This window comes from Centropristis striata, chromosome 7, assembly GCF_030273125.1.
Source record: "Centropristis striata isolate RG_2023a ecotype Rhode Island chromosome 7, C.striata_1.0, whole genome shotgun sequence".
In the NCBI taxonomy this organism is placed as follows: Eukaryota; Metazoa; Chordata; class Actinopteri; order Perciformes; family Serranidae; genus Centropristis; species Centropristis striata.
Genome location: NC_081523.1, coordinates 32,861,182 through 32,889,096, shown reverse-complemented (window position 1 = coordinate 32,889,096; position 27,915 = coordinate 32,861,182). Strand labels below are relative to the sequence as shown.

General features: G+C 39.4%; 1 protein-coding gene across 2 annotated transcripts; it reads right to left on the bottom strand.

Moving 5' to 3' along the window:
- stxbp1b (syntaxin binding protein 1b) lies at window positions 1-27,915 on the bottom strand. 2 transcript variants are annotated; one of them, XM_059338140.1, is made up of 20 exons: window positions 27,843-27,915; window positions 18,426-18,475; window positions 18,211-18,292; window positions 16,813-16,889; window positions 16,465-16,543; window positions 14,323-14,426; window positions 12,367-12,515; window positions 10,719-10,803; window positions 10,191-10,321; window positions 9,798-9,905; window positions 9,584-9,644; window positions 8,257-8,322; window positions 6,520-6,600; window positions 4,825-4,963; window positions 3,986-4,095; window positions 2,861-2,965; window positions 2,352-2,437; window positions 1,955-2,109; window positions 1,274-1,397; window positions 1-843 (listed from the first exon to the last, which is right to left on the bottom strand). In XM_059338140.1, exons 1-19 carry the CDS (start codon window positions 27,877-27,879, stop codon window positions 1,288-1,290), a joined length of 1,815 nt encoding a protein of 604 aa, XP_059194123.1. In that variant the 5' UTR covers window positions 27,880-27,915; the 3' UTR covers window positions 1-843; window positions 1,274-1,287. The 2 variants fall into 2 exon arrangements, with proteins under 2 accessions (XP_059194123.1, XP_059194125.1); XM_059338142.1 differs by lacking the exons at window positions 18,426-18,475; window positions 27,843-27,915 and having other exon boundaries at window positions 18,207-18,265.

Sequence of the window (27,915 nt, the reverse complement as noted above, 5' to 3'; positions counted from 1 at the left end):
TTCAATGGAAGCCACTTTATTACCTAACAGACGTCCTGCAGGATGGAATATTCATGGATGTGGACATACAAGCACATACTTGTCGTAATACTGACATCTCTCTTCATACACAGTGAACTGCTAGTGACAAAAAATAACTACTCAATAACAATATCACAAAATTATGGTCAAACACTGAGAAAAAAGGAAAAGGGAAACTAAATCTCTACAGTAAAACAAACTGCTGTATACTGAGACAATGCACAAGACAAACCAACTACACTATGCTTGATCTAAAGCTAAATGTGCCATAATAGACCACCGGAAATCTGACTGGATTTGACTTGTCCAATATGGCTTGGTTGTAACTGTAAGCAAAGCACTACTTCAGATAGATGACAAAGTGAATCCACAGATAATATACCAAATGAATTAGTCTTCAATAACAAAGACCATTTTGTTCAGATATAACTGTGAAACAGTGCAATACTTTTCCCGGTTAACTCTACAACTATTTCTCATTAACAGCCCATACTCCTTAAACTCATGTGTCATCTGAAATAATTCACAAACATAGCTTATCCAAAGAAATAAATGTCCTACAATATACACGGTAGACAACATTCAACACAATCCAATCTTGTCCAGTAAACTTTGATCAACATCAACACACTTGTGAAATTAAAAACACATTTTGGTTTATGAATTAGCAACATAAAGTGTACATTTGAAGTGTTGTGCCAGGGGGAGAAAGATTGCTGAGGGCTGAGGAGGGACTTGTGAACTTCTTAACTGCTCTGCTCTTTTCCTCCAAGTCTTTGAGGGCTTTTAGGAAGTGAGAAGGAATGAAGATTTCAGTGGATCCTGAAAGACACAAGACAATATATCATCACTTTTCAGAATAATGACAAAGGACAAGTGTTGTTTGTCCATGATAAGAACCTATAAATAATTTATGGAATGCATATGTAATGAATGCAATTCTGGATTATTCCGTGCAACACATATCTATTTACCAAGGCCACACATCATATACCACATTTCCTGTTAGAAAGGACCACAACAGCCAATAATCTACTAGGAATTCATGGATTTTTTTTCAGTGAATATATTTTTCTACAGGTAAGTTAACCATTGAGAATGTCTACCAAAAATGCAGACATAACACTTTGAGATATGAAACATGGACCAGGATCCTCTACTGCAAGGATCAATGGCTCGGAAAGACACTGGGCGAATGGATTGACATGGGGGAACACAGGTTCACAAAAAACATAATAAATACTATATTTACTTCCAAATTTATGTTCATTCTGCAGGTGTCTCCTGTGTGCCTTCTGGAGAGGCATTCGGATCCAGGAAGTCCGGGTGCTGTAGTTCCTTTAAGTATTTAGGGGGGGTGAGAATATGGGTCGAACCTATGGGCGAGAAAAGCCTGAAAGTTCAGCAAGGGTATACATAATGTGATTAATGCTGTTACATTGAGGTAAGCTCTGCTGAAACAGCTGCACAGTTTTACCAAGTCAAGCCAAAGCTGGATCAAACATGCTATCCTGAAGAAGAATATAATTAATACTACATCACAATATTGAAGTAAAAAAGTAAGCTATGTAAATAGTAAACAAACAGTTCAACAGGTCACGGATTAGCCTTTAAATAAAAACTAGACTATACTTAGATAGATAGATCGATAGATCGATAGATCGATAGATAGATAGATAGATAGATAGATAGATAGATAGATAGATAGATTACTTTATTCATCCCCGAAGGGAAATTCGGTTGTCACAGCAGTCCGGTATTCAAGTATGATAAAATACAATAAAATACAATAGAATAAAATACTGAGGTAGCATAAATAAAAACGACAATAGATATCTTACAGATATCTTTCTTCATCAACCAACAGTAGCCCTTATATAAAAAGGGATACACTACTTACTAGTACTGCTCTTCAGTTAAGTTGTGAACTCACCGATCAAGGCCTCCCACTTGCCATTAGCCTGGGTAACCTCATACACGCAGCGCATCTCACTGTACGCCATCCCACCAATAATAAATAAGATGATTCTGGGTCCCGTCTTCATCTCTGTGGGGCCCCTGTTCTTGTGCCAGTTACCATAGCGAGCACTGGAGGATGAGAACCAATGCCAATGAGAAGCAATTAATACAAAATATGCTTTGAAAGGTAATATTTTTTTCCAGTGCAGGTCGATTATTTTCCTTTGAGCCAATATTGGAAAACTATTATTTCCAGTCCAAAACTATAACAATGGTTTAAATAAACTTACTTTTACTTTTTTGAGTTTTGGAAGCATATTTTGTCATGTGTTACATGCATTATAGGCACCATGTATTAAAAGACTACAGACCTCGATGGAGCGCTGGCCTTGGCAGACGCTTGTCGCTGAGAAATGTATGGGTACTGCTTGGGGTCAAGTTTGTCCTCAATGGCGTCCTGTGGGTACACATTTAAATGATCACAATTTGCACCAAAAACAGATTTAGACATTTTAATGTTCTTGGGAGGGAGGGAGGGTTAGGGTTAGTTAATACCATGCAGTTTTGAGCAAGTGATACTTTTACCTATTGTATTTGAATATTTCTGCATACTGGGGTAAATAAGTAAGTTCTTATACACTTTCACAATTTAAATTTGAAATAATGTTTTTATTTTATTTTTTATTAATCTATTATTTCTTATGACATAATTATGACTTGGAAAACCTGGCACACAGTGCTCTGGAATTAATCTTCTAACCCTAACCCCCAAACTAAAAAGACAGTATGAAGGGCTGGAGTGGAAGTGTCCAGTAGCACTATTTCCCAATATTTGTGTGTTGTCATACTGCATCATGCATGGTAACAGCATGAGATGTACCTCAATGAGATCCTTCATCAAGGGGGTCCACCTGGAGAGCTGGTAGGTCTGCTCACTGATTCGCTCCTTACGATCGGGCTTTTTGGCTTTCTTGGTAGTAGTGCCCTTTGAAGAAGCAACACTGATTACTCATTGGGCATTACAATTCACACATCAGCAGATCAACTCACTGTAACAGTTACGAGTGTGTTGTTGTTAAGATCAATTGCAAAATGTCAGCCTTACTACATATTCAGCCATAAAATGTTGCTTTTCCAACTAAAGTGGATATTTAATAATAATAGGACTAGCCCTAGGTGCTATAGCACCTGTTTTATTTGTTAGAAAGAAGCCTGTGTCATAGACAAGAAGTTGAAAATGACCTTGAAATGATCTTTTGATTTTGCTGATTACATACTGTCATCTGTAATCAGTTGTGGTGATGTTTACATATTAGTTCCTTCTCAACAAACTGCTGCTCATGGAGGTCTACTGAGGGTTTACTGTGCCCACCACAAACTCCCTCTTTTTTCTAGACAGCCTACATTTGAGTGAATGTAAAAAACTCATATGGGCCCAATACAGTTAGTTCAGGACCCACAGCAACCAAAACAATTGTCAGCCCACAATTGAACTGTAGACATACTGGCCCTCATTTATCAAACGAGCGTAGAAACCAGCGCAGATCTGAACGTATATTTCGTCTTACGACAGGGTTCACGTGTGATTTATCAAACGTTTGTATCTCGCCAATCACATCGTGAGATAAATGCACACACTGTAGTTTGTTTGGACTCAGTCCTACATACACTGTCCTGCTGACTCCAAAAATGATGAGAACAATTTTGGTATACCTGCTGCTGGAAATGATCCTAAATAATTTATTTTAATCTCAAGGTTTAGTATTTCTAAAAAAAACATTTTTTTGCAAATTACAGAGGATTTTTTTAAGTGAAGCTCTATACCCTATATAAGTTAAACTTAGGTATATGGTTTAGGGAAAAGTCATAATTACAAATGCATGTTCTATAAAGGGAAGGAGTTTCATGATACCTTCAGTGTTAAGAACCACTGGACAACCAGCTCAAGACTAAGCTAAATATGGTTCATAATGAGACATTGAGGTCCAGGGGCAGCATAGCTCACCTCAGATACAATGGGAATGCCCATGTGGGCCATGTTGGAAATGATGTCACTGTCCTCTGGTGGGATGTTGGCATGCTGAAGGAGCTTACACAGGTTCTCCTCAGTCACACCTGACACAAACATACAGACAAATACATGCAGCATATCTTCCACTCCATGCACAAATGCTAGAGCATGCACATTTACAAATATGGTTTTATTCATGCAAAATGTAAATGCAGACCATGGAGTGTATATAATGATGGACATCCTCACAGCTTCCCTTAAATGAAGCCAAAATAACTCAACCACATCCGGTTGGCTGGCTGCGGTATATTTCTGCAGTTCGCTTTGGATAAAAGCGTCCTCTAAATGACTAAATGTAAATGTAAATGTTAATGGGGAAGAGATGCAGAAGCATCGAACAACAAACAGACTGAAGAACATCTTCCTCCCCAAAGCTGTAGCCGTTACCCCCACTATCTCATAATGTAGCTGCTTAGGACAAAGGAGAATAAATATACCATACTGCTGCTAATGTACTTAAACACTTAAATACATTGAACTTGTTGTGCAATGCATTTTTAATACATGTTATCTCTTATTTATTATCCTGTGTTCACCCTGCTATCTGCTCACTGAAATTTACCAAATAGAAATCGGTCTGTGTTTAGAATGACAATACAGAAATTACATAAGAAACACAAGACTAAGTGTCGATGCAGACATATGCATCCATTGAGTGCACTGAGTGTACTGACTGCGCTTCCTGCGTTTCTGATCATAATGGAATGGGAATATCCCTCCTTCCAAAAGAGTTAATATGAAAAACAGCACAAACAGGACTGTGGATGTCTGACCGTTCTTAAGGAAGATGTAGAGTAGGATGATCCGGATCTTGTCAGACACACTGACGTTGGCATCCAGTAGAACGGGTACAATGAGCCTCATGGGATCCTTGATCTTCTCTCCCTCTGCATCTATACCCATAGCCAGATCCTTCAAAAGAATGTAAGACACAAGAGGACAATGTTCAACCACATACAACCTTGATTCTACTAAAAAACTACTGTATTCAATTGCAAATCATTGATTTCTGTCCCACCTTCTTTTTAAAATTGCGGTTGTAAGTTTCATTGGTAACATTTTACAATAAGGTACAAAAAACTTTGAGTAGTTACCAGGAAACAAATTAAGACTAAATGCTAGTTAAACATTTGTTGATGTGTAAATTCTTATCCAATTTTTAAAATGTGTTGATTAACAAACGAGTAAGGAACGAATCAGGAAAAACCTGATTGAAAATGAAAATCATCAATGTGTCCTTCCCTAGGAGTGGGAACCTATGCAATGTTTGAAGATTCCCTACCTGGTCCCTGGAAGTGCTACTCACAGCCAAAACCATGGTATGGCTACTTGCTATGCTCTTTGGAAATGCTCATCCAATCAACTTAACACTACATTCATTTGGATCTTTAGTACTACACCCGCCACGTTGGAAGTCGGTTGGATGAAAAATTCAAACAACAAATAATACATTTATGTTTCTTTTCAAGCATCAGAAGCAGTCAACTCCCTTTTGTTTAATAATTCTGGTTAATTCCCACCTCATTGCATTTGTTGTACTAATATTTTAAGATGCCATTTTTGCTGTTAGAAACATATAGTTTGCAATATAAGCAAAGAGAACAAAGATGATTTGAGCAGCATTGTGCCCCATACTTATCATAGCTGAATCAGCACTCAACAGTTTTTCCTTACTCCCAACTAATAATAATTGACATGCCTTAGTTAGGTGGGACGGGTAGGTCATTGGGTGAGATTTAGGAGAACTGTGACAGAGGCAGGCAGGTAGAGGGAGGGCAAGGGGGTGGGGGAGGGAGAGATGGAGAAGTGGCCAGGTTGCTGTAGATAGAATTCAGTTTTTGCTGGAAAAATGACAGAGCCACAGCCACAGAGCCGAGCAGACAAGAACCAGGGAGACAACAGGCTGAACTCATATTCGGGGACAGAGGGCTGAGGCGATTCATTGGGGCAGAGACAAGGGTGGCAAGTCGGAAACAGGCAGGGTTAGTAACAGAAGCTCAATCAGGGAAGAAACGCTGGAAAGTCTTGCATCACATAGAACAATCTGGTACTGAAGAGCAGGCAGCCAGGGTTTAAATACTGCCAGGCTCATCAGTGCAGGTGAGGTGAGTTGAGCTGATGAGGGGGCATGGCTGCTAGGTAGTGGAAGCTTACCAGCAGACAGGCAGGAGAGGGGCAGATTAGTAGGTCATTTTTTTAAATTTGGACAGAATCAGGCTAGCTGTTTCCAGGTTTCACACAAGGCCTTATACAAAAAAGGATGCATCTTACTGTGGGCTACAACTAGAACCCTGTCCAGACTGTATTTATTACATGGGTTAAAGTACCCTAAAATCCTCCATCCACTGATATCATTGTGGAAAGAAAGCAAGTAATCACGTTTGCTTATGTTGGAATGCCACACCGAGACAAGTTCCTTCACTTTCCACATTATTGCTCTAATAATGTGTGGCTTATGTGTGATTCACCTGTTCCACACGACAGAGTTTGTCCACAGTACCCTGGTAGCGGTTCATACAGTCTTCAGCCAGGTGGAGATGGGTTGAATACTAATAAGGTCAGAGAGGGGAGATGCTGTTAGTGAGATTGAGACAGAGAACACAATTAGCTGCAACAGATATTGAAATAAAGACAGTTTATTTTTCAGGGCTCATAAATTTGTGCAGAGAAATATGTAAAATGAAGGCAGCAGAGATGCAATTCTAAGGTCACCAAACGGGATCCCTTCTTCCCCCCCGATGTGCCTTGAGATCCTGTCCATGAAGACCACGAACAGAATCAGAGACAAGGGGCAACCCTGGTGGAGGCCAACACCCACTGGGAACGTGTTTGACGTTGTGATGAGTATGTGGACACAGCTCTGACTTTGGTTATATAGGGACCGGATAGCTTGTAGCAACAAGCCCGGTACCCCATATTCCCGCAGTCCCACAAGACACCCCGAGGGACACAGTCATACGCCTTCTCCAGTCCACAAAACACATGTAGACTGGATGAGCAAACTCCCATGACCCCTCCAGAAGTCTTGCAGGGGTAAAGAGCTGGTCCACTGTTCCACGGCCGGGACGGAAGCTGCATTGTTCCTCCTGAATCTGAGGTTCAACAATCAGCCGGAGCCTCCTTTCCAGCACCCCAGAGTAGACTTTTCCCGGGGAGGCTAAGAAGTGTGATTCCACGGTAATTGGAACACACCCTCAAGTCCCCCTTTTTAAAAATGGGAACCACCATTCCACTGGTTCAGTGTCACTCCATGTGACACTGAAGAGGCATGTCAACCATGACAGTCCAACAGTGTCCAGAGCCTTCAGCATCTCAGGGCGAATCTCATCCAACCCTGGTGCCTTGCCACCGGCAGCTTTTTAACGACCTCGGCGACTTCTGCCGGCGATATTGATGAGTCTTCCCCTGAGTCTTCAGACTCTGCCTGGATTAAGGAATTCCTCAAAGTGTTCTTTCCACCGTCTGACGACATCCCCATGTCGGGTCAGAAGTTCAGCAGCTTAAGCCAAGCCCTGCTTTCCCTTCCTGAGTCGCCCGACGGTTTTCCAGAACTTCTTTGAGGCCGACTGAAAGTTTTCCTCCATAGCTTCCCTGAATTCCTCCCATACCCGAGTTTGTCCTTCAGCGACTGCCGCAGCTGCAGCCTTTCTGGCTGAACGGTACCTGTCTGCTGCTTCCGAAGCCCCCTCAGCCAGTCAAGACTGAAAGGCCTCCTTCTTCAGCTTGACGGCCTCCCTTGGGTTGCCGCCACGACAGGCACGAAGACCTTTGGACCACAGCTCCTACCAGCCGCTTCAACAATTGAGACTTTGAACATGGCCCATTCGGACTCCATGTTCTCAACCTCACCCGGAATGCTAGAGAAATTCTTCCGTAGGTGTGAGTTGAAGGTCCATCAGACAGGGGCCTTTTTAATTTTCCATTAATTATTTAATTCATTCACCATCCTTAATCACTAATCCTAACCCTTGTTATGGGGGTTCGGAGCTGATCCCAGCTGACATTGGTATCACAGTTAGCCAGGGCAGACACATAGAGATAAACAGAAATGGTAGTGCACAAACCAATTGTGTCCTTATGGTGGCTACGTCCACTTCTTATATACAGTCTATGGTGATACACCAGCTCTGCTCTGGTTGGCTGGTTAAATTCTCATGATGCTTTAGATGAAAACAGTAACATGGCATTCTGTAACTGTGTCCTACCTTGCTGAGCTCTTTCTGATACTGAGGCATCTTCTTCAGCATCTGGGACAGTTCCTTCATGGTGGTCTGAAAGATACAGATGAATGATATACTTGAGTGATGGTGTGATTGATGAATTACAAAGTTAATTCATCATAACTTTCAGTGGTGGTATCTACTATAATATACTGCAATTACTAGTTCCATTACAGATGGACATTTTAAATATAAAAGCATATGTTAATAGGATGAGATATGTTGTTCTGGATTATATAATTTTAGATGTATACAATAGAGTGAAGGCAATGAGTGTGCCTGCACACTGCATACTTTTATCTTGTGTATAGCTATAAAAGAAGTGTATAGCTATATAAGTGTAGAAGTATATGTCACAGTTCAGCGCTGCACCCTCCTGCTCATTCCTGCAGCCTATGTCTCTGCCAGTCCCACCTTATCAGCCCAACTCTAACTCTACCTGCACACCACTCCCAGGTCATCAGCCCTACTCAGGTGCTTCAGATCACCAATCAAGCCAGTATAAAGACTCCTGCCTCACATACTTTCACTGCCAGATCATTAATTGGATATATGCCTGACTTTCCAGCTGTTCTTTATGGACTGATTTCTTGTTGCCGACCCTGCCTGTCTCGGACCCTCCTGCTCTGACAATTTCCCAGTAAATGCCTCAGCCTTTGGTCCCCAACCACAAGTTTTGTCTCTGGTTTCTGTCCCTCTCTTCCTGTAGCTGTGTGACGTTTCCCTGATTCGACAGCACTGAGTGAGTCGGCCTGTGTGCTTGGTTCTGCACACTCCTGGAACCCACATTGGGCTCCTGCTTCATTGGTGGCTACTCTCCCAGCCCTGATTCTTTTCATCAGGTACAAGACATGTTTTCCTCTAGTTGTTTCTTGCAAAAGTGGTGGTCATTTCAGGTCCTACTTTTTTGTACATAGCTATAACTACCAATTGCTAAGTAAGCTAGCTTTATAAGTGACGAGTTTTCGAACACTGCTCAAGCAGCACATGTAGTGTGTTATATTTTTTTAAAAGAAGGAAACTTATCACATGGTGTCTCCTACTAAAGAGCCATCTTTCTCCTAAAATGGGACTATGGCAGGGAGGGGTGGAGTGGAAAAGGTTAAGTGTCTTTAACTTTATTTCTTCATATTTCATACAAGGTCCCAACTTTATCGGAATCTTCAGGCTTTTAGGCTTAGCTTGATTAAAATGCAAGTAAAGTCTTCTCTGTGATTCTTTACTCCACTCCATCTTTAAATGACTGAACAACAGGTAGTAGTAGAACCACAGTAACAGATCCTAAAACTCAAGCAAATAGCATGTCCTTTACCTTTTCTCCAGTGTTCATCTTTTTGCTGGCAGAGAAGTCTTTCAGAGAACGAGTCACAGCTCTGTGCCAACGAATAAGACAGAGACAGAAAAGGAAAATCAGAAAATGCTCTGACAGCTTTGTGACAGAGCTGTAGGTTTGTGGTAGAGGAAGGTGTAGTTGTTTAACAATGCCATCAGTGTGTATATGTGAGTAGAAAATAAAAGCCACTCACGTTGACACTTCTGCAATATGTTTGTGTCTCAGAGTCAGCCACAGGTCATCATCCTCATCCAGCAATACCTCCTTCATTCTCGTTTCTCCCATCCCACTAGTTTCAAAGCTGACAGAAAGAGAGAAAGGTTCAGACTGTATGCATGTATCTAAGAGGAAGGGTCTTTCTCTTGATTAAAGTACCTACAAAATATACAGATTGACACTGAATGTTGTTTCAATGTTTCTGATAAACAGGTCGTGTAAATGATGGAGGAATTTATAAAATACCTTAATTCACTTAAATATAAACCCAAACTAAGTAATAACACTCAAACAATTATTGAAATGACACATGCATCCTGAGCTCAGTGATTCATGGCAGCAATTAGACCTGTTTTAGTAGCGTCTCTACCTGTAGACGTCGTTCTCAATGCCCAGCAGGTCATAGGCCATGGCCTGCAACGTGAGCTCATGCAGGAGAGGTGACACAGGGTCAAAGCCACGATCCAGAATGATCAGCTGAGTACGTGACTTGTCTGGACCCTAAAGGCATAAGAACAGAAATAGAACACTACACACACTGTGGAGGACTGACGGATGTTTCATACTCTTAACTTGAAACTTATTATTCAATATTACTAAATTAAGTTAGGATCAGGTCAGCTGAAGTCTGATCATTTTGCTTACACATTAACAGTATTGTTGTATTGAATGTATTAAATGATTTATTGGTCAGTTTGAAAGAGCCTCTTGACCAATAAAAGGAGCATATAATCCTCAAAACATGAAACTCCACAAACATGAGTTGTAGCAATGAATTATTTGAATTGGATTAATGTAAAATGTGTGTAATTTCAGACTATTCAAGGGTGATGTTATATATGAATATTAAACACATGTAAATTATTCTTCACATTAGTAACTCCACGTCTCCACGTACCTCTCCCATCGTGGGGTCATCAGCCTTGTAGCCGTCTAGCTTCTCCTGGAGCATCTGGGCCAGAACTGCACAGTCTTTGTACTCCCTGAACCAACAGACATACAGCAATACAGCATCACACAAAAACTGCTTTTTACCATTAACATGCTGATGATACTTCATTTGATCATAGTGTCCTTAAGAATATTTATATGAGTAGAACAACAAGGTGAGCATTTGTATTTAAGTTTTGCAATCTGGTAAAATGGTAAAATCTTGTCTTACGATGTTCTGCTTCATCTTATGTGTTCTGTAGTTAATTACATTTCCCTTTAATTTGTTGTAGCTCTTCAAGCTGTCGGAGCTAGCATGGAGGCTGCACTGTCACTTATTTAACTCCCTGAAGAAATACTGTGTAGTTTTATTTAAAAAAAATTGATAACATGCGTTTGAAGGATATATCAGATAGATGTCAAACTGACTCGCGAGCAAGAAAAGGTTAAAAAGAGAAAGAAGCTAAAGCCTACAGATCACCGTGTAAAAGTGAGCCACCACATGACCATGAAGACAAAAGACAATGAAAAGGGGGGACATTTCAGTCTTTTTAAAAACCTGGGCCCTGTGTTTAGATATTTTGGTGTGTAAATGACTTATAGGTACACAGGTTTTGGAATGGGTCCAGAATACTGATACAGCATTGAGCTACAATCTATGTTTGAGACAACTTTGACCATCAAAGAATATCCACTAAAAGGGCTTGTTTTGCACTAATAGGCTCAGATTGTAATTATAGGAATCCTTACAGAGGTACCCATTTTATTAAAGATTAAAATATTCTAGTATAACCAGAAACAGCTGTTATAAAGCTTTTCGCCAAATACTCCTGACTCAATTGACAAAAACTGTTAAATTGCGTGTCACACTTCATTGAAAGTTGGCAGCAACTCAGTGAAATTCAGAAAACTATTTTATTAAGTCTTTCAGCTGTTTCAACAATCACTGACTCTAGTTTGTAGTGATCACCAGATGAAGCTTCATAAAGCAATGAAGCTTTCCATTCAATTGGTTTACTCATGGGCCCGAAGCTTCATGACTCGTTAAGTAGGGACAACACTAATAAATTAGAACAAGGGATACACATTATCACATGTCACATGTTGTCACATTAATTTATATTACGCTAGTTATTACTATGTGCATACCTTATTAGGAGAGATCTCTGACAGGGGACAATCTCCTCTTTCTTGCTGGTTCCATCACAACAACAAAAAGAAGCCTGAATAGATTACGTACAAACGCTCAATAAAGTCCCAAGTCCACAAAATGTGAGGGGAAAGGGGAGGTTCAATGCGTTTTATTTACCCTTTATATTTCGACTCGCACGCCAAACCCGCAAACCATTGCCTGAATCAGTCATGTGGTGCTGCTCGCTCACAAGGCTTCGAACTTCACCATATTTGTCACCAACACAAGCCTCCATATATGCCTCACAAAAATCTTGCTGGATTACTCGACACACAATTTTTCCCTGGATCGTTTGGCCTCTGGCACTTTTGTCTTTAGGGTCCTTAGGATTTCAATTGCGCCTTCAATAACTGACCACTGGTAGGGCCTCAGACTATTGATAAATATAAAAAGACCATTGAAAAGTGTTGCTTGCTGGTCTCACCCTCTGTATCGAACTCCAGGATATTCTTTGAGTGTAGCACAAAGGGTGGCAATCTGTTCAGCACAACGTTCCAGCATGTTATTCTTCACATCAGCCTTGAAGGGACTGTAGAAGTCCTGAAAGGCATCCACTTTGTCCAGTGAGAACACCTGAATACAGAGGACATAACAGAGAGACAACATGAGCTTTAGCTCCTCAACATTCAAATTGATTACACACAAGTTAATATGAAATATTGGCCCCTAGAAGCTTTTGTCTAAAAATGTTGGCACTGGCACACAGACACTGGCACTAATTAAGATAGGATAAGGTAAGAATTCCTTTATTGATCCCCGTGGGGGAAATTCAGGTATTGCAGCAGCACATGTACAGAGTAAAACAGATTAAGATAATAAAAATAAATAGAATAATAAAATAAAAAAAGATAAAATTAAAATGAAATACTATGAAATAAAAGTAAAAATTTGAACTTTAAGACATAAACAAACAACAATGACATTACATCCACTAGTGGTATGCCAAAACGAGTATGCAAATTGCAGTGATTTGTAATAATATACAGTATATACACCCCTTCCGCCCATTTAACCACAATGGGACTAAGATCATTTAGATGCTCTGCCCCTCGACTCTGGAACAAACTCCCTCAGTAAATCCGGTCTCTACCAACACATTCAACCTTCACATCTCAAAACGCACCTGTTTAGACAAGCCTACACCTAATATATTCCTAAGTTTTAGTTTACAATTTTTTCTGTACTGTTTTAGTGTTGTTTATTATTACTGTCATTGTAGTTTTTATTGTTCTAATTTGTAATTGTTTTATTGTTTATTATTACTGCCATTGCTGTTTTATTATTATTGTTTTGTTTTTAATTGTTTATTGTAAGGTGACCTTGAGAGTCCTGAAAGGCACCTATAAATAAAATGCATTATTATCATTATTATTATTATTATTATTATTATTATTATTATTATACAGTAAATATAAATATGTGCAATGTTTCACATGAGTCCAGTGCAGGAGAAAGTGGGGAAAGTCGTGTGGAGCAGGCCTTTTAAATATTAATGTGGCGATTGAATGAGCAGATGACTAAATGAGCTAATCAGCTGCCACAGTTCCTAATGGAGAACTGCTTTCTCCCGTCACACATCTAACCAATACTCCCATTGGCTGCAGAGTATGAGCATTGGTTCTGTCAACCAATGAGGTAAACCGATGATAGGAGGGCAGAGGGGTAGGTATGAGTTGATATGATGTGTCCCTCCCCCTCAGGATTAAAACTACTAGACAACAGCAGAGGATTGAAGGCTCAGGCTTATCCAACACAAAACACTTTTGGTGTGATCCTCTTCAGCACTGTTCCTCTCTCAGTTGAGCAACTGTGTCAATCATAGGGTGAGGGAGTTATGAGAGAATGAGTGTCTGTTTGTTTTCCGAGGCCTGTACGAGCTGCAAAGTTCGTGATTTTTGCTTGGGTAAAAGAATAATCAGTGCCTGCCCAGCGACACTGGGAGTCTGCCTGTTTCTATGGCATACTTAAACACTGTGAGCATGCGTTTTCTCATTTTGCAACTAAATGTAGCCAGCTATGTTTATGCAGGTTTCATTGGGCAAATGCATGCTCATGACTGTTGTAAAAAATGTACTATTTGTTTAATACTGTGTTTGCTAAATTAATTACAACAAAAACGATAGTGACTAGACGTCTGTTTTGTCAGATAACTTCTTGGTGACCTGGTAGGCATTTTACTGTATCCATGCTCCTCCATAATGTTGATACAGTTCATAGATGATGATGTAACGTACACAGACACAGGATTGAAATAATGCAATTCAAAAATACCCTACTCTATTTTATCATGAAAACAAACACCACTTAAAGCAACAAGAAAGAGGCAGACTGTTGACTGCTGACCCATCATATTTGAGATAGACATTAGACAATGTTTTACCTGGGATTCATAGGGCAGAAAGGCGATGTGGATCTCAGTCAAGGCCTTCATGGCTTTGGAGGCTCGGGATTTGGTCAACAGTCCAAACAACATGTCTGGGATTGCTGGCAACAATTGTAGAAAAACATTTCAATCTGAATGTAACTTTCTTAAATTACAGGTTGTTTATACATAAAGGTCAGTTTAAAAGTAATGGAGAATACAACACATAAGTAGTTTTATTATTTCTTCTGTGACAGTGGAAGAACACTGGGGCCTAGACCTGTCTTAATAACTGAGACCCAAGCCAGGACCCCGGTGTTTTTGGGTTCAAGAGAGTGTTATTTAAGGCACTGCAGTGGGTTGCACAAGCTATGCATAAGTGCATAGTTTGTATGTAATTTCTAACTTGGGTTGGAATTTACAGACTACTAGCACTTTAGGTGTTGCATCAACTTAAATAATTCCAATGTAAGAATAAGTTATAATCTTACAATCTTACACCTGACGCTTAGTAGGTTTAAAGTCCTCCACAAAATAGCAACTGTCAGGGCACATCATTTTGAAAGGTGACATAACTTGGAGGATGAAGAGCACATTCTCCATAATAGGTTACCCTCATAGACTGTAAAATAGGGACCCCTTTGACAGTTATGATGACTTTGATTTGTTTATCACAAGTGGAGACACAGAGGATTACTGACCTGCCGCTCAAATAGACAAGCAGACACACAACTGAATGGAGGGTGTCTGTTAACATGTAAAATATAATGCAATTAAGTTAGCAATAGCTTTTAAATATGCTCCATGTCACATTAGGAAGCAAATATAAAGGGCTATATAGCTTTGTAATTAACAACCAATTTATAGAGTTTGCAATTGTGAGCGATCACTATGTTTTTTTGGCTTTACAAATGCGATGTCACAATTGTTATTTTTCACTATAGCTGCAGATTAAGGGTGTGTATATATGGTAAATTGTAAATTGACCTGCACTTACATAGCATTTTTCTAGTTGCTTTGCCACCACTCAAAGTGCTTTACACTATAGACTGCGCTCATTTACCCATGCACACACACATTCATACTGCAGAGGCTACCCTATGCGGTGCCATCTGCCACCATTGGGAATTCATTCACACACCGATGAACGGGAGCAATTCAGTGTCCTGCTCAAGGATACTTGGACATGTAGGCTGCCAAGGTCAGGGATAGAACCAACAAACGTCCGTTCAGTGGGTGACCGTTCTACCAACTGAGCCACAGCCGCCCCATATCACATGATGCTTTCTCCTAGTTAACGTACCTTTTGATTTTGTTTGGTGACTAATCTTAGCTATTTTTCTTTCTATTGCGTAGTGCTCTTTACAACAAAAAGTGGAAACATGACTTTGGTTAGTTTAGAGTTCATGTCATAGTAACAACAATGAACTTTAAGTGTCAGTGGTCCAACCAAACATCAACAAAGCTTGAGTATCAAATTAACTGGTTTAAACATATAATTTTTATGTCGACTTTACATTCTAACCTATAAGACAGAACCTACGTTTTTCAAATTTAAATGCAAATACTGTTTTTTTCTGGATCTACAAGGATGCTGTATTGCATTGCAAAAGTTGAGCCAGGTTTAACATGTTTTTACAGGATGACTCTGAGTTGTGTGTCTGCAGCCCCACTGCATCATCAAAGTGATCTTATGAAATTGAGTGAGGAAATATGATTTTTCATGCAGAACCAATGAAAGTTTGAAAGTTGTCTAACACCTAAGTGGATATGAGCAGAGACATTAGGCTCTTATTAACTGATGTACTGTCATCAACGAAGGAGAAAGAGAGGTGTGAGGGAGTGTGAGATCCAAAATTGGAGGCACGTGAGAACATCTAATCAATAACTGTGCAGCTATGCACTCTAGTTGCTCCCACTAGTTGACAAAAAAAGGACTTGATCATGTTAAAGTTCTGTCAGAGCATATATGCTTCATTTCAATGGGTTAAGCATCCAATGCAGCAGCAGCTCCTTGGGAAACATTTTAGGTATCTCTAAAGTATAACATTGAAACATGAAAAACATGAAAACTCCAACCCTAAGCTAAATGTTCAAATATTAACTCTCAATGAACAATACTGCATCCATATTTTGTTGGTGTGGAATGGGTTAACTCACTGTCAGTGAAGAAGACGTGAGCTCCCCGGTACCTTGGAGTCTGTGGGTCTCTGAAGTCGTCAATCAGAGCTTCAACAGACTGAGACAGCAGAGAACAATGTTAATTTTAAAAGTTAATAAAAGGAAATATTTAAACACAAAAATCATCCTGGTAATAACATTTAAAAGTACAATACATTTTAATCACCATAACACCCATCGGAATTGTATTTTAAGGTATTCAAATGACTGAAGTGTCCTTTCTGAGTTGCTGGACAAAATGGCAAAATCCTGTAGGCCGAAGTAAGTCGGGGAGACCATGTGTATACTGTACCGTAGAATCATACAGCCTGTAGCAGTAACAATTACCTCATCTGATGGTGTGATCAAGTAGATGGCCTCCATGCTAGGCAAGGGCTCACGCCGCTTGGTTATGTCTTCTACAACTGGAGAGCACAGGGACAAAAACATGACTCATCGATCAGCACTACTGCATTAGAACTGTGGTTTTCATCTTGTAGAAAATTAAGTTGAGAGCACTTAAACTGTCTTTAATCTCCTTCAACTTTTGTAATAATTTGTGTGGTTATTATGCATTATTTATATATCTGTTATACTGCAGAGGCCCGCGTGTTTCCCATTACAGTCATAAAACCTACAACTTGTAGGGTAATGCCCCTTACCTTATGTCTGTGAAGGTAAGGTATCAAACAGGTATTTTTGGCTTCGCTAAGCATTTAGAGTGGAACTTGGCTCAGTCTAAAGTGAAAAAAGTGCACAGCTGTAAAGCTTACCAATTAAAATGTTGCTGTATTAATAAGTGAAGTTTCCTAATCGACAGAGAGCATAGTTGTTGCTAAATTAAAGCTAACCGCTAACTTCTGCTAACTGCAGCCTCCACCTGTGAAGGCGAAGTGACCGAAGTGAACGAAGTGATCGTTATGGAGAAATAAAAAGCGGAGAAAGTGACAGAGAAAAGCGCCAGAGTAAATCTCTGACTAGGTTTAATTTTTTAAAGAATCATAATTAGGAAATTGCTGCATCAGTGAATTGCTTTCTGAAGCTCTAAGATGCAAAAATGATTATTATTACATATCCTATGTATTGACAGAGGATCCGATGGCTTTATTAAGACATATTAAATAGCATATAATTACATTTTTTATTAATTAATATATAAAATATTCTTAAAGACCTACAGAGAGTAAAGGTAAACAGAAACATTGACCGTGGGGTCACTTATCATGTCAACCCCACAATGACGAGATGAAGAGAAGCGAGATGATGGTGGTTGAAGAACAAGCTCACTTCACTGCACCAATTCCTCCTTTTCACATTATTAGGGCCTCGGGGCAATCACACCGAGCACTGGTCCCATACAGCAATAGCTGTAGGGACCAGTGCTCGGGGGTAACACACACACACACACACACACACACACACACACACACACACTTTGAGGTTAAAGGGCATAGTTTTAAATCTCTGGAGAATCTCATCATAGTGTACACACACCGGCAGTAGCCCCCGTGGCCCTTTCAAAATTTCCCCAGAGGAAATTTTCTAGTTTATCAATGTTATCTCAATTACTGTGCTTTTAAAAGAAACTCGAAAAAATATTTGCTGAATGCAATCCATGATCCATATGGTAATGGGTGTCATAATGCTTTCTAGCTGAAGTTAATTCAATTCACCTTACCTACATTTTATTAAAGTTATTTCATAGCTGCAGCTGAAGTAAACTAAGGGGACCTGGGTTATACCTACTGGTGATTCCCTCTGACATGATGTCTGTCATTTTACAGCAGGATGAAATCATCCTCATACTCAGTTTGTCCACCACCAGCACCTGTAACACAGTGAAACATATCAGGGGCCTTATTAATATTTTTATTTTGATATCTTAAATCATTGTACTGATTTTAACTGTCAAGATCAAACAGGAATGTTGCCAAATTTAATCAGAATACCAGGACCATTACCTTCCATTTTCCTTTTTCTCTTGCCTTCTTGATGACATTGTTCATTATCTCTGTAAAGAAGGAAAATATAATGATATAATGATCAGTCAAGACACCAACATTAAAACTGGATACCACATAACAAAATACAACCTTGATTCCCAAACAGTTGGGACATTATCACAAATATGTTTTATGTAAATTTTTGACAATTTGCTTATTATAATTATTACATATTTTCAATTGAAAATTGTACAAAGAATTTTATTTCATGTTCCAACTGACTTGTACATTCTTGTATAATATACACACTGGAATTTAAATGTGATGCATTCTGTTTCTATTTATGTTTCACACAGTTCTCAACTTTTTTGGAATCAGGGTTGTAACAGTACATACTGACCACCCATAGGATTGGGTATTGGTACTCAGCCCTGTTAAGGTATCAGCCAAAATAACCCAGTATAAAATAGAATGGTAATTTCTCCAGTACTTGCATTTGATACTTTTTTGTACCAACATTTGAAAAAAATATGACTATTTGTATGCTTTTCTTTGCATCTAATCCTCACAATCATTCTTCAATTTAAGCGACATGTGATTGGCCAACTTCTGCATCAGCTATAACCAATAGTTTGTGGTGTGGTGAAGTCAAAGGTGCTCTATTTGACGGAATACTTTTGAAATTATGGCTATACTGTACGCCTGTGGTGTCTGAAAATAAATGCGTTGGTGGTGGTATTGTATGCAACTGAATGCTTCCATTCACAATAGGTATTGAATAAAACCATAAAATAAGACAAAAAGAAGAAGAACTAGGCCTCACAGCAAGAGGGCCGCCGGTTCACCCCTGGCTTTTTGTTTGCATGTTCTCCCCTATGTGTCAGCCCCTGCGACCCAAGTTCGGATGGATGGATGGAATTGGTACTGGTACTGGTAATTTTTTAGACGTTCCCCGCCCTAACCACGCATGCAAAAAAAAAAAAGGGCAAATTCTGTCCCACTAGGGGTAGTGTATGCCTACGCTTCCTGTAACAGGAAAACAAAGGGACAATAAATTGAGATGATCTGTGAAACTGGATCAACATAGCGACAAAATATTATGTGATATAATCAATATTAGGGGGTTGAAGTTATTAGAGACTAGTATAGGGAGATGTGTCACAATCCAGAACTTTACAACCTGTCACTTGTGTTGATGAGTCCCAGTTTCTCTCACTGGAGGTTTAATCCTCTGTCCCTTCTGTCCGACTAAACATGAAGGGACTCAGTACTGGAAGGGACAGGCCCACTGCAATCACTGCTTCTAATCTGCCAATCCTCTTAATCCTTTTATCCCATGCGCTGCTCCCCACCGATATTCTGGGCCGTTTCTGTGTCAGCGGATGTGACGTCAATAGGAAGCAGTATCACTGGCTCAAACACACACACACACACACACACACACACACACACACACACACACAGATGACTACACAGCACTTGTTCTCCCAAATAAGTCAACATGTCCTGGTTCCAACTGAGAGCCAGAGTGACATTACACTTGGAAGAGCTGCTTCTCAGGTGTTATAAGCACATTATCTTGACACTGGGTCCACATCATTATTATAAGCCAACAACAATTGTGGATGACGTAATATGTAATGATAGATAATCCTCTAGTATATGTATAGTAATAAGTAGAACCATACGAGAAAGGTGGGATGCTACCTGACTTTATGTAATTTGCATTTTTTTTTTTTAAACAAAAACTCTATCCAAATTTCCATACCCTCAGAATCACACACACACACACACACACACACACACACACACACACACACAAATCACGGATTTAGTCCAAAAAAGTATCAGGGCTGTTAGTTTCAAGTGTGCAAAAAAAAATCACCTTTCACTCATCAACTCTGTAGTCAAAAGTCAATCTATGGTCAATACAGATTATAAATGTAAAGTTGTTGAGCCATAATGTTACATAGATGCCACTGAACAGAGTGATGCAGTAACTGTAGTGCTTACTATATGTATTCGTTGCAATGAGAATTTTTATTTTTTGTCCAATTGTTTCTCTCATTGAACTAATTTACTGAACTGGGCATTTACTCACACTGTCTCTGGAATTAGTCCTGTAAAATCAAATAACATGCACTAATAGTTCACTGTATAATATAATTAATCAGTAAGCCATTATGTTTACATGCATATGAAATGCTTTGTAATTCCACAATTTCACATTGTTTTTTAAGTTGGTCTATGCTTTTGAACAGCTGGTATTACAGCTAATAGAATATTGATTAGAAAGTGTCTAAATTATAGTCTAAAATAATTTATTACTGAAGTGTCCAAACACAAAATAGATTTCCATGTATTCTTCAATATGGGACAGTCGTGCTGTATCGGTTTACAGTGTGATATTCATTGAGAGCACATGGAGTGGTCAAATAAATACATTAAGTCATGAATTCCAACTTGTTTTTTTCTGCCAAACTTTATTATGTGCCTTATTTGCTTTTATTTGACAGGTTCACGAATTATTTTCAAGGTTAAACTCAAAACATTCAGGATTCAGTCCTGACAGAATGACATGGTGACGTTGATGCTAGTAACCATAGTTACTAGAGTTAGAGTGACTAGACTAGAGGCCTGTACCGGCACACAGCAGGAGAGCAGAGGGAGGGAGAGATGCTCTGTTGCATTTTAGACACTCAACAAGAATTCAACTTTTTGAAACTCTCCATCTCAAACTTGTTCAGACAAATCTCAAGAGTTTTTTAATGGCAAAAGAAACTTTAGTGTTTTTTGTGTTGCTATGGCGAGAGGATTTTGCATTATGCCATGAGAGAGGAAGTTGCTGACCACAATCGAGGCCTGAAGACATCAAAATGCTCATATTGAGTCATTATCATAGAGCTACCAACTACCAACTTGAATTTAGCCTTATGTGACAAGTATCATTCAATTTACATGAAACGTCCATCGTGTGGTCTGAAAAAGAGTAAATATCCAGTGAGAGCCAGTTTTCCGGGGCCAATATGCCTTGTTGATGCTGGAGGTGAGAGGAGAATGGCCAGGCTGGTTGGAGATGATAGAAAGGCAGAAATAGAAACTCAAACAACCACTCGTTACAACCAAAGTCTGCAGAAGACTATTTCTGAACATCTCTGAAGCAGATGGGCTACAGCAGCAGAAGACCACACTAGGGTAAGCTTAGAACAGGAAACTGAGGCTATAATTCACAAATCTGTGGCATGCTATCATTTAAATATGGATCAAAACCTCTGTGTTTCCAGCAACTTGAATATATGCTACATAGGATTAAGGCACTTTTAAAGGCAAAAGGTACTAGCGAGGTGTATCTATTGTAGTAGCAAACTCAGTGAATCATACCGATGTTACTTCAATAAACGTTGACAGTGTTTGTAGCTATAAGCTATGTGTTAAAATATATCTTGTTGTATTTTCAGTTGAGTTTGTGAAGGTATTTTCCGAAGAAGAGAAAGCACGGGATGAGGATGATGATCAGGTAACGTTACAGCTGACGTTTTAGGAAAGAAAGAAAAATATTTTATAGCTAATTCTAAAGTTTGTCTCTAATGTTGTTGGCTACTGTAATATTTTAATGTCCTTTTTGGTCATGTGACCAATCTTTCACATTAATGTAACTCAATGTAACCATATCAGACAGGAGAGGAGAGAGTGAGCAAAGAGCAGCAGGAGAACAGAGAGGAGCAGGAAAAAGAACAGAAAGAGATGCGAGTGGAGGAGGTTTTTGCTCCTGTGATGCTGTGACCTTAACTAGGTCTTTGACTTTGTTTAATTTAGCCAGCTAAGTGACTCATCACATCACATCCACTGACAATGGTCTGATTGACAAGGGAGGCAAGTTTTTTTAAATTTGCCCAAAGGTGACTAGTTTGCCGACCTGGATATGACATGCTTTTAGAACGTATTCATTTTAGAACGAATTCATACTTGGTGTCAAACCCTGACAGTTTTTTTAGAGTTAATGGAGAAGAGTCGAGCCATTGTTTATTATTTTGTTATTGTTTTGTCATTGTTATCCCTATGACATTCCTGCGAACTGAGGCACTGACTGCATACACACACGGCCACATATACAGACATGCAGTCACCCACCCTACCCCCCATCCAACGCCTGCGCTGCTTTGTACCCCCAGAATGACAAGCGGGTCTGTGACCAGCGCTGCCATGGCTGCAGGACCGGATGGCTGTTTGTCTGCGCTGGCTACCGCCATTCCCCCAGCCCCCTCCCCTTTTGCAAGTCAAGAGTTTTTCATGTTGAGTAGTGTATTGAATATGTGCTCATGTTGTTCCGCTATCCTCTTGTTTTGCTGTATTTCTTCCATTCCTGTCTTCCTGTCCTGTCCACCCCTTTGTCATATTGTATGTATGTTTACGTATTTGTATGGACGGGTTGATGGACATTTCGTTGTCCTAGTACTCTGTTCAATGACAATAAAGTTTAATCTCATCATCATCATCATCATCATCATCATCATCATCTCATCATTAACTTTAAAACAAACTAGTTTCCAGCTTACTGTTAAGCTGGAAGTGTGACTGCTGCGAAGCGTAGTGTGCCAGAGTGCACACAGTAAGAAATAGAGTCGGAGCGCCCTCTGTAATGCCTCATCAAATGTGATGATTCCACGCATGATTACGTTGTTACATTGTCACAGAATTGCCATCATGCACTAGCCTGGCTAACACCAGACTATTCTCAAATGAGGTCTAGTCTGGCAACGAGCAATGGATTTCTCCGTAGAGGAGGTGTGGTTTACGATCCTCCAGAGCCGTTTATTGGATGCTTAGAATGTCTATCAAAAGCGTCTGTAGGTAGCTCTTAGCCAATCAGATCAGTTATACCAGATGACGTAGTAGAGGAACAGAAATGGATGTTTGTTGTGTGTGTGTCTGTGAGAGAGTGTTGTTTGCTGCTTTGCTCCTCCAGTTCTCGCTTTCTGCAAGATTATTTATTTTCACGCTTTATTCCCCCTCATGTCATTCAGCCACACACATCCACTGATTTTATGGGCAATAAACAAGCTGCTGCGGGCCTCTCAGCGGCTCCGCTGTCCGCGGTAGCGGGGCTATTAGCCGCTATCGGCTATTAGCTATTAGCCGCTAGCGGCGCTAATAGCCGCTAGCGACGCTAATAGCCCCGCTACCATAACGCCGGTGATCTCAGCGGAGCCGCCGAGAGACCTTTCGCCTTTCAACTTTCGCTCTAAACTATTTAAAACACCATCTACAGCTAAAGAGAGTTTAGCGTCTGCAGCAGCCATGTTGGATCCGGAAAACTACAAGCTTCCAAGTGCCGAGTAGTACGCGTCATCGTCTTGCCGTCACTCCCCGCTCTGTGATTGGATCCCTAAAACAGGGCTAAGAATCCTTCCTGGTTTCCAGACTGGATGGAGGTTGGAAATTAAATTTGAGCGCGCAAGGCAGTCTGGGTATACCCAGGCTAATCATGCACGGCAGCTGAGTGAGGTATGTGGACACAAGGTTCAGCGCCCTCTGCTGGACTAATGCATAGACACCATTTCTAAATCACACTAGTGGTGCGAACGGCAGTTCTTTTTTTAGTGTACTGAATCTTTAGAATCCGTTCTTTAAAAAGATAAGTACAAAATATTTGTACACCGAATCATTCAGTAATTTACCGGAGCGACGCGGCTGAGCGTTCTGTTCTGCTCACGAACGGCCATACATGAAATAGCCGATGAGCTGAGAATTAAGTAGGATAAAGCTACAGTTTGCGAAATTCAAGTTGCAATAACAATTATAAAACACACAGAAATACAAGACTATTAATTGGATCAACACTAGCTCTCTGTATCAAACCTTGCTAGCATGAATTACTAAGTTTAATTTTATCCAAAACTCATTTAAAAACAAAAAATACTTAAATATGCAAAATTACTGTCAAAACTAACCTCATGCCTCTTCGGGGGCTAAAGCATAAAACATTGAACTCCTTGACATTACCTTTAAAGTATAATCTCACTTGATTTAGTCAGGAAGTCTCTTTTCGTCCTTTCAAAATAAAAGTGTCCGTTATCAAAACCAGCAACTCTCACAGGGCTCTAGTTCACTGTACCAATACTTCAGTGAACTGAATTACGGAGGCAGTACGTTCTTTGAACATCTCACTGAGTGAGACAAAGGGTGAATCAGGAATCTTGTTCAACTGTACCAGTTTTGTCCGAGGTAGAAATTGAAACTCTCATGTACCAGGTGCTAAAGAACCAACTGGTTTTGTTTGTCAGCCTAAAAAGTGTCACCAAATGCAATGTGGAAGGAAATCCCTGCTGCTGTCAACAGTGTAGCAGTGCACTATCCAACTCCCTGTGGGGTTAGAATATTTCATTTTTCATGCTTTTTTCCTCCTTTCCTCTTCTCACATGTGCTGTATTTCTCTCTCTTCATACCCTGTCTTCCTGTCCTGTTTACCTCTGTCATATTGTTTGTGGGTGTTTTATACGTTTGGACGGGTTGATAGCACAATTTCGTTGTACTTGTACATGTTACTCTGTGCAATGACAATAAAGGGTTCATTCATTCATATAGTCTAATAGCCAATAAAATTAATATAATGGCGAGATGATAATGTGTATTACTGTATGCTTGTGTGGTTGTTCCAGGTGGCTGCCTTTTAAACATTTCCCAGTCTGTGGTGTCAAAGCAGTCTTGAAGTACCTCAATCCCATCAGCTGGCCACACTGGTACCTGCCTCTGAGCTGCCTCGGTGACTTTAACCCTCGCTCTGTATGCTGCTTTCAACTTCACAGTAATAAAGTCAGAAAGACAGAGTTGTGAGAGGGGTGAGGCCATATATGCTCCTTTAAGGGTTGTGTAGACCAAGTCCATCTGCATCAACTCTTTTTGTTGCTCGTTCCACTGCACTTGGTAACTCTGTCCATCTCTGGATGGCCTGGCTTAGAGGTTTTGGTCAGAGCTTTTCTTCCATTTTCGCCATTAAGTCTTGTTTCAACAACTCAATGGCACAGACTCCGTGCTAGTGTCTCCTGCAGGGCTGCTGCTAGCATTAGGATTAGCCTCCAAAGTTTTATGAAATAGTAATTTAACTCAATTTAAAAATGGCAGGTATAGCTCTCCTGAGCTCCCTACAGTATATTCAAGAATGTGAAGAAAAGACAGACCAGAACAACTGGAGATGTTACAAGCTACAATTAAAAAAAAATTGGGATGTTGTGTTAAACATAAATAAAAATATAAGATATCAAACTCAGAATCCATAGTTTATATTTACAAATTAAAAAAAAAAAATTTCTTTGTCAAGTTTTCAATTCAATATATGTCACAAAGAGGTTTTAGACAACATGTTGTACATTCTAGCCAGCTCAAACATGATGCCCCCAGCTAAGCTTATGCCCCCAAATAATGAGTATCCTCTAGCATTGCAAGGCCGATAAATCAGCCTGAAGGTGCACTGCTCTAGTTTTCAATAATAAGTTTATTAATCAATAAAAACAATTCATTTTACATGCTTATTCTGAATTCTGAATCAGAGCATGACTACACATCAATCCTGTTGCTTTGTACATGCTGCATAATATCATTATATTAATATATTATGTTTTCGTTTTTTGTCCTTGGGTGACTTTACTAGATATAATACATTTCTGGAGTTTTGCTGGAGTTTGCCTGCCGAAGGCTAAGCTATCAGACATTTTTGTCACTGCCAAGAGCAAGTTATAAAAAACATTATTATTTTACGTTTTGGAAGCAAATAACTGAGGTAATACAGTAGCAGTCAAATTTTTGGACACAACGCCTCATTCAATGGTTTTTCTTTATTTTTTTAAATTATTTTCATAATTTCTCTGGACACCTCAGAGTAATGGGCATCATTTCAGTTAGAGTGACAATATGCTGACACTGTAACCATCAACAGAAATGTTGAGCATGTTTTATAATAATCAAGACATCCCTGATAAGGTCGGGAGCATGGGAGGAGGGAGCTATGCTGATCTTTGGACAACAAGCGAGGCAGTTGGTGGTGGGATTGTTGACTGGTTCTAAAAGCTTCACCTGTCATCTAGTGTGTGCTTGACCTCACTGTTATACTATATTTACACTAAAATATAGAGACACAAGAATGAGTCAAGGTACAGTGCATTAGATGTTGTTATTTAGGAAGCAAATATGGTCAAAGAGATTTTCTGCAGCAACGACATGCAACATCTCTTCATGCTGCTGATGTGTGTGATTACACAGAATACAACAGCTGCTTTCACTCAACTGTTGCCAGATGTACTATAACATCATATAGTTTGGACACACCTTCTCTTTCAATGTTTTTTCAACATTGTAGATTGATACTGAAACAATGAAAGAATACATATGGAATTATGTAGTAAAAAAATAAAAATAAAGACCACAACATTAATATTAGGTCTGTCAGTATCTTGGTGCACAGATGCTGAACAGGTATAGTCACCTTCCATTTGGTGCTGTGTGTGTCAGATGATCTCAAGGGAATACTAGCCTAGCCTAGCCTACTACATAAGCACAGTAGTAACATAGGATTCTCCGCATATTACCACATTCTTATTAGCTGATTAGATTTAGTTTTAATAATTGAAGTATGTAAAGTAACAATAATCATCTAATAGGTGTAATATATATTTCCTTCTGAGATATAGTCGAGTAGGAGTATAAGGTAAGGGGAAGTACAACTACCTTCCTTGTCAAGTATTTTTCTTGTCAAATCAAGTAAATTATTTATAATAGCAGATGTGAATTATTTTGGTTCTGCTTCATAATAATACTAATTAATAACAACATTATTAATCTGGACAGTAACATTGCTAACTTTGAATGTAAAATAGATACCAAAGCATTAAAAATGCATCAAAATAGATGCACAGATCCTCAACATCCCTGATGGAAAGGTTAATAATGCACAGGTGTGTTGAGTCGGTAGGTAAACAAGGAAAGTTGAATAAAATGTTTGTAACTAATACAGAATGCCTGAGAGCTTTGCTGTATTATATTTATATATATATATATATATATAATATAATATATTTATATTTTAAAAAGTCACTTGAGGCCTTGATTTTGTGCTTTCATTTACAAAAGTAAAGGCATTTTAACTGTAAATTGATGCAAAACATGCACAAATTGGCGCATTAAAAATAATAATAACAATAACAACTGAGTTGTCACTGTGGCTACTGTTGCTTCTGCACTTCTCTTCCCTTCAGAATGATGTCAAAGCATTTAATCCGCACAGACAGATTAGCGAGGCAGGATTTACTCGTGCTCTTCTACACACAGTACGCTATATGCTCCAACAGTATAAAATTGGTTCGATATTAATCTATTGTATGTCAAAATGTAAGCATAACAAATGTACAAATATAAAATAAATAAACAAATAAAATAACTTACTTTCACCAACAATGGCTTTTAGTCCAAGTGGTGCCATGATGAAGCCTTTACTGCGCGTCCACCGATCCACACA

What these genes read in the sequence shown, in the direction of transcription:
- stxbp1b (XM_059338140.1), bottom strand. Translation starts at nt 27,879, where the DNA reads ATGGCACCACTTGGACTAAAAGCCATTGTTGGTGAAA. An exon ending in TCACGTCTTCTTCACTGACA is followed by an intron (nt 14,427 to 16,464) that starts GTGAGTTAACCC and finishes AATTGTTGCCAG; the next exon opens with CAATCCCAGACATGTTGTTT. An exon ending in TGATGAAGGATCTCATTGAG is followed by an intron (nt 2,438 to 2,860) that starts GTACATCTCATG and finishes GTGTACCCACAG; the next exon opens with GACGCCATTGAGGACAAACT.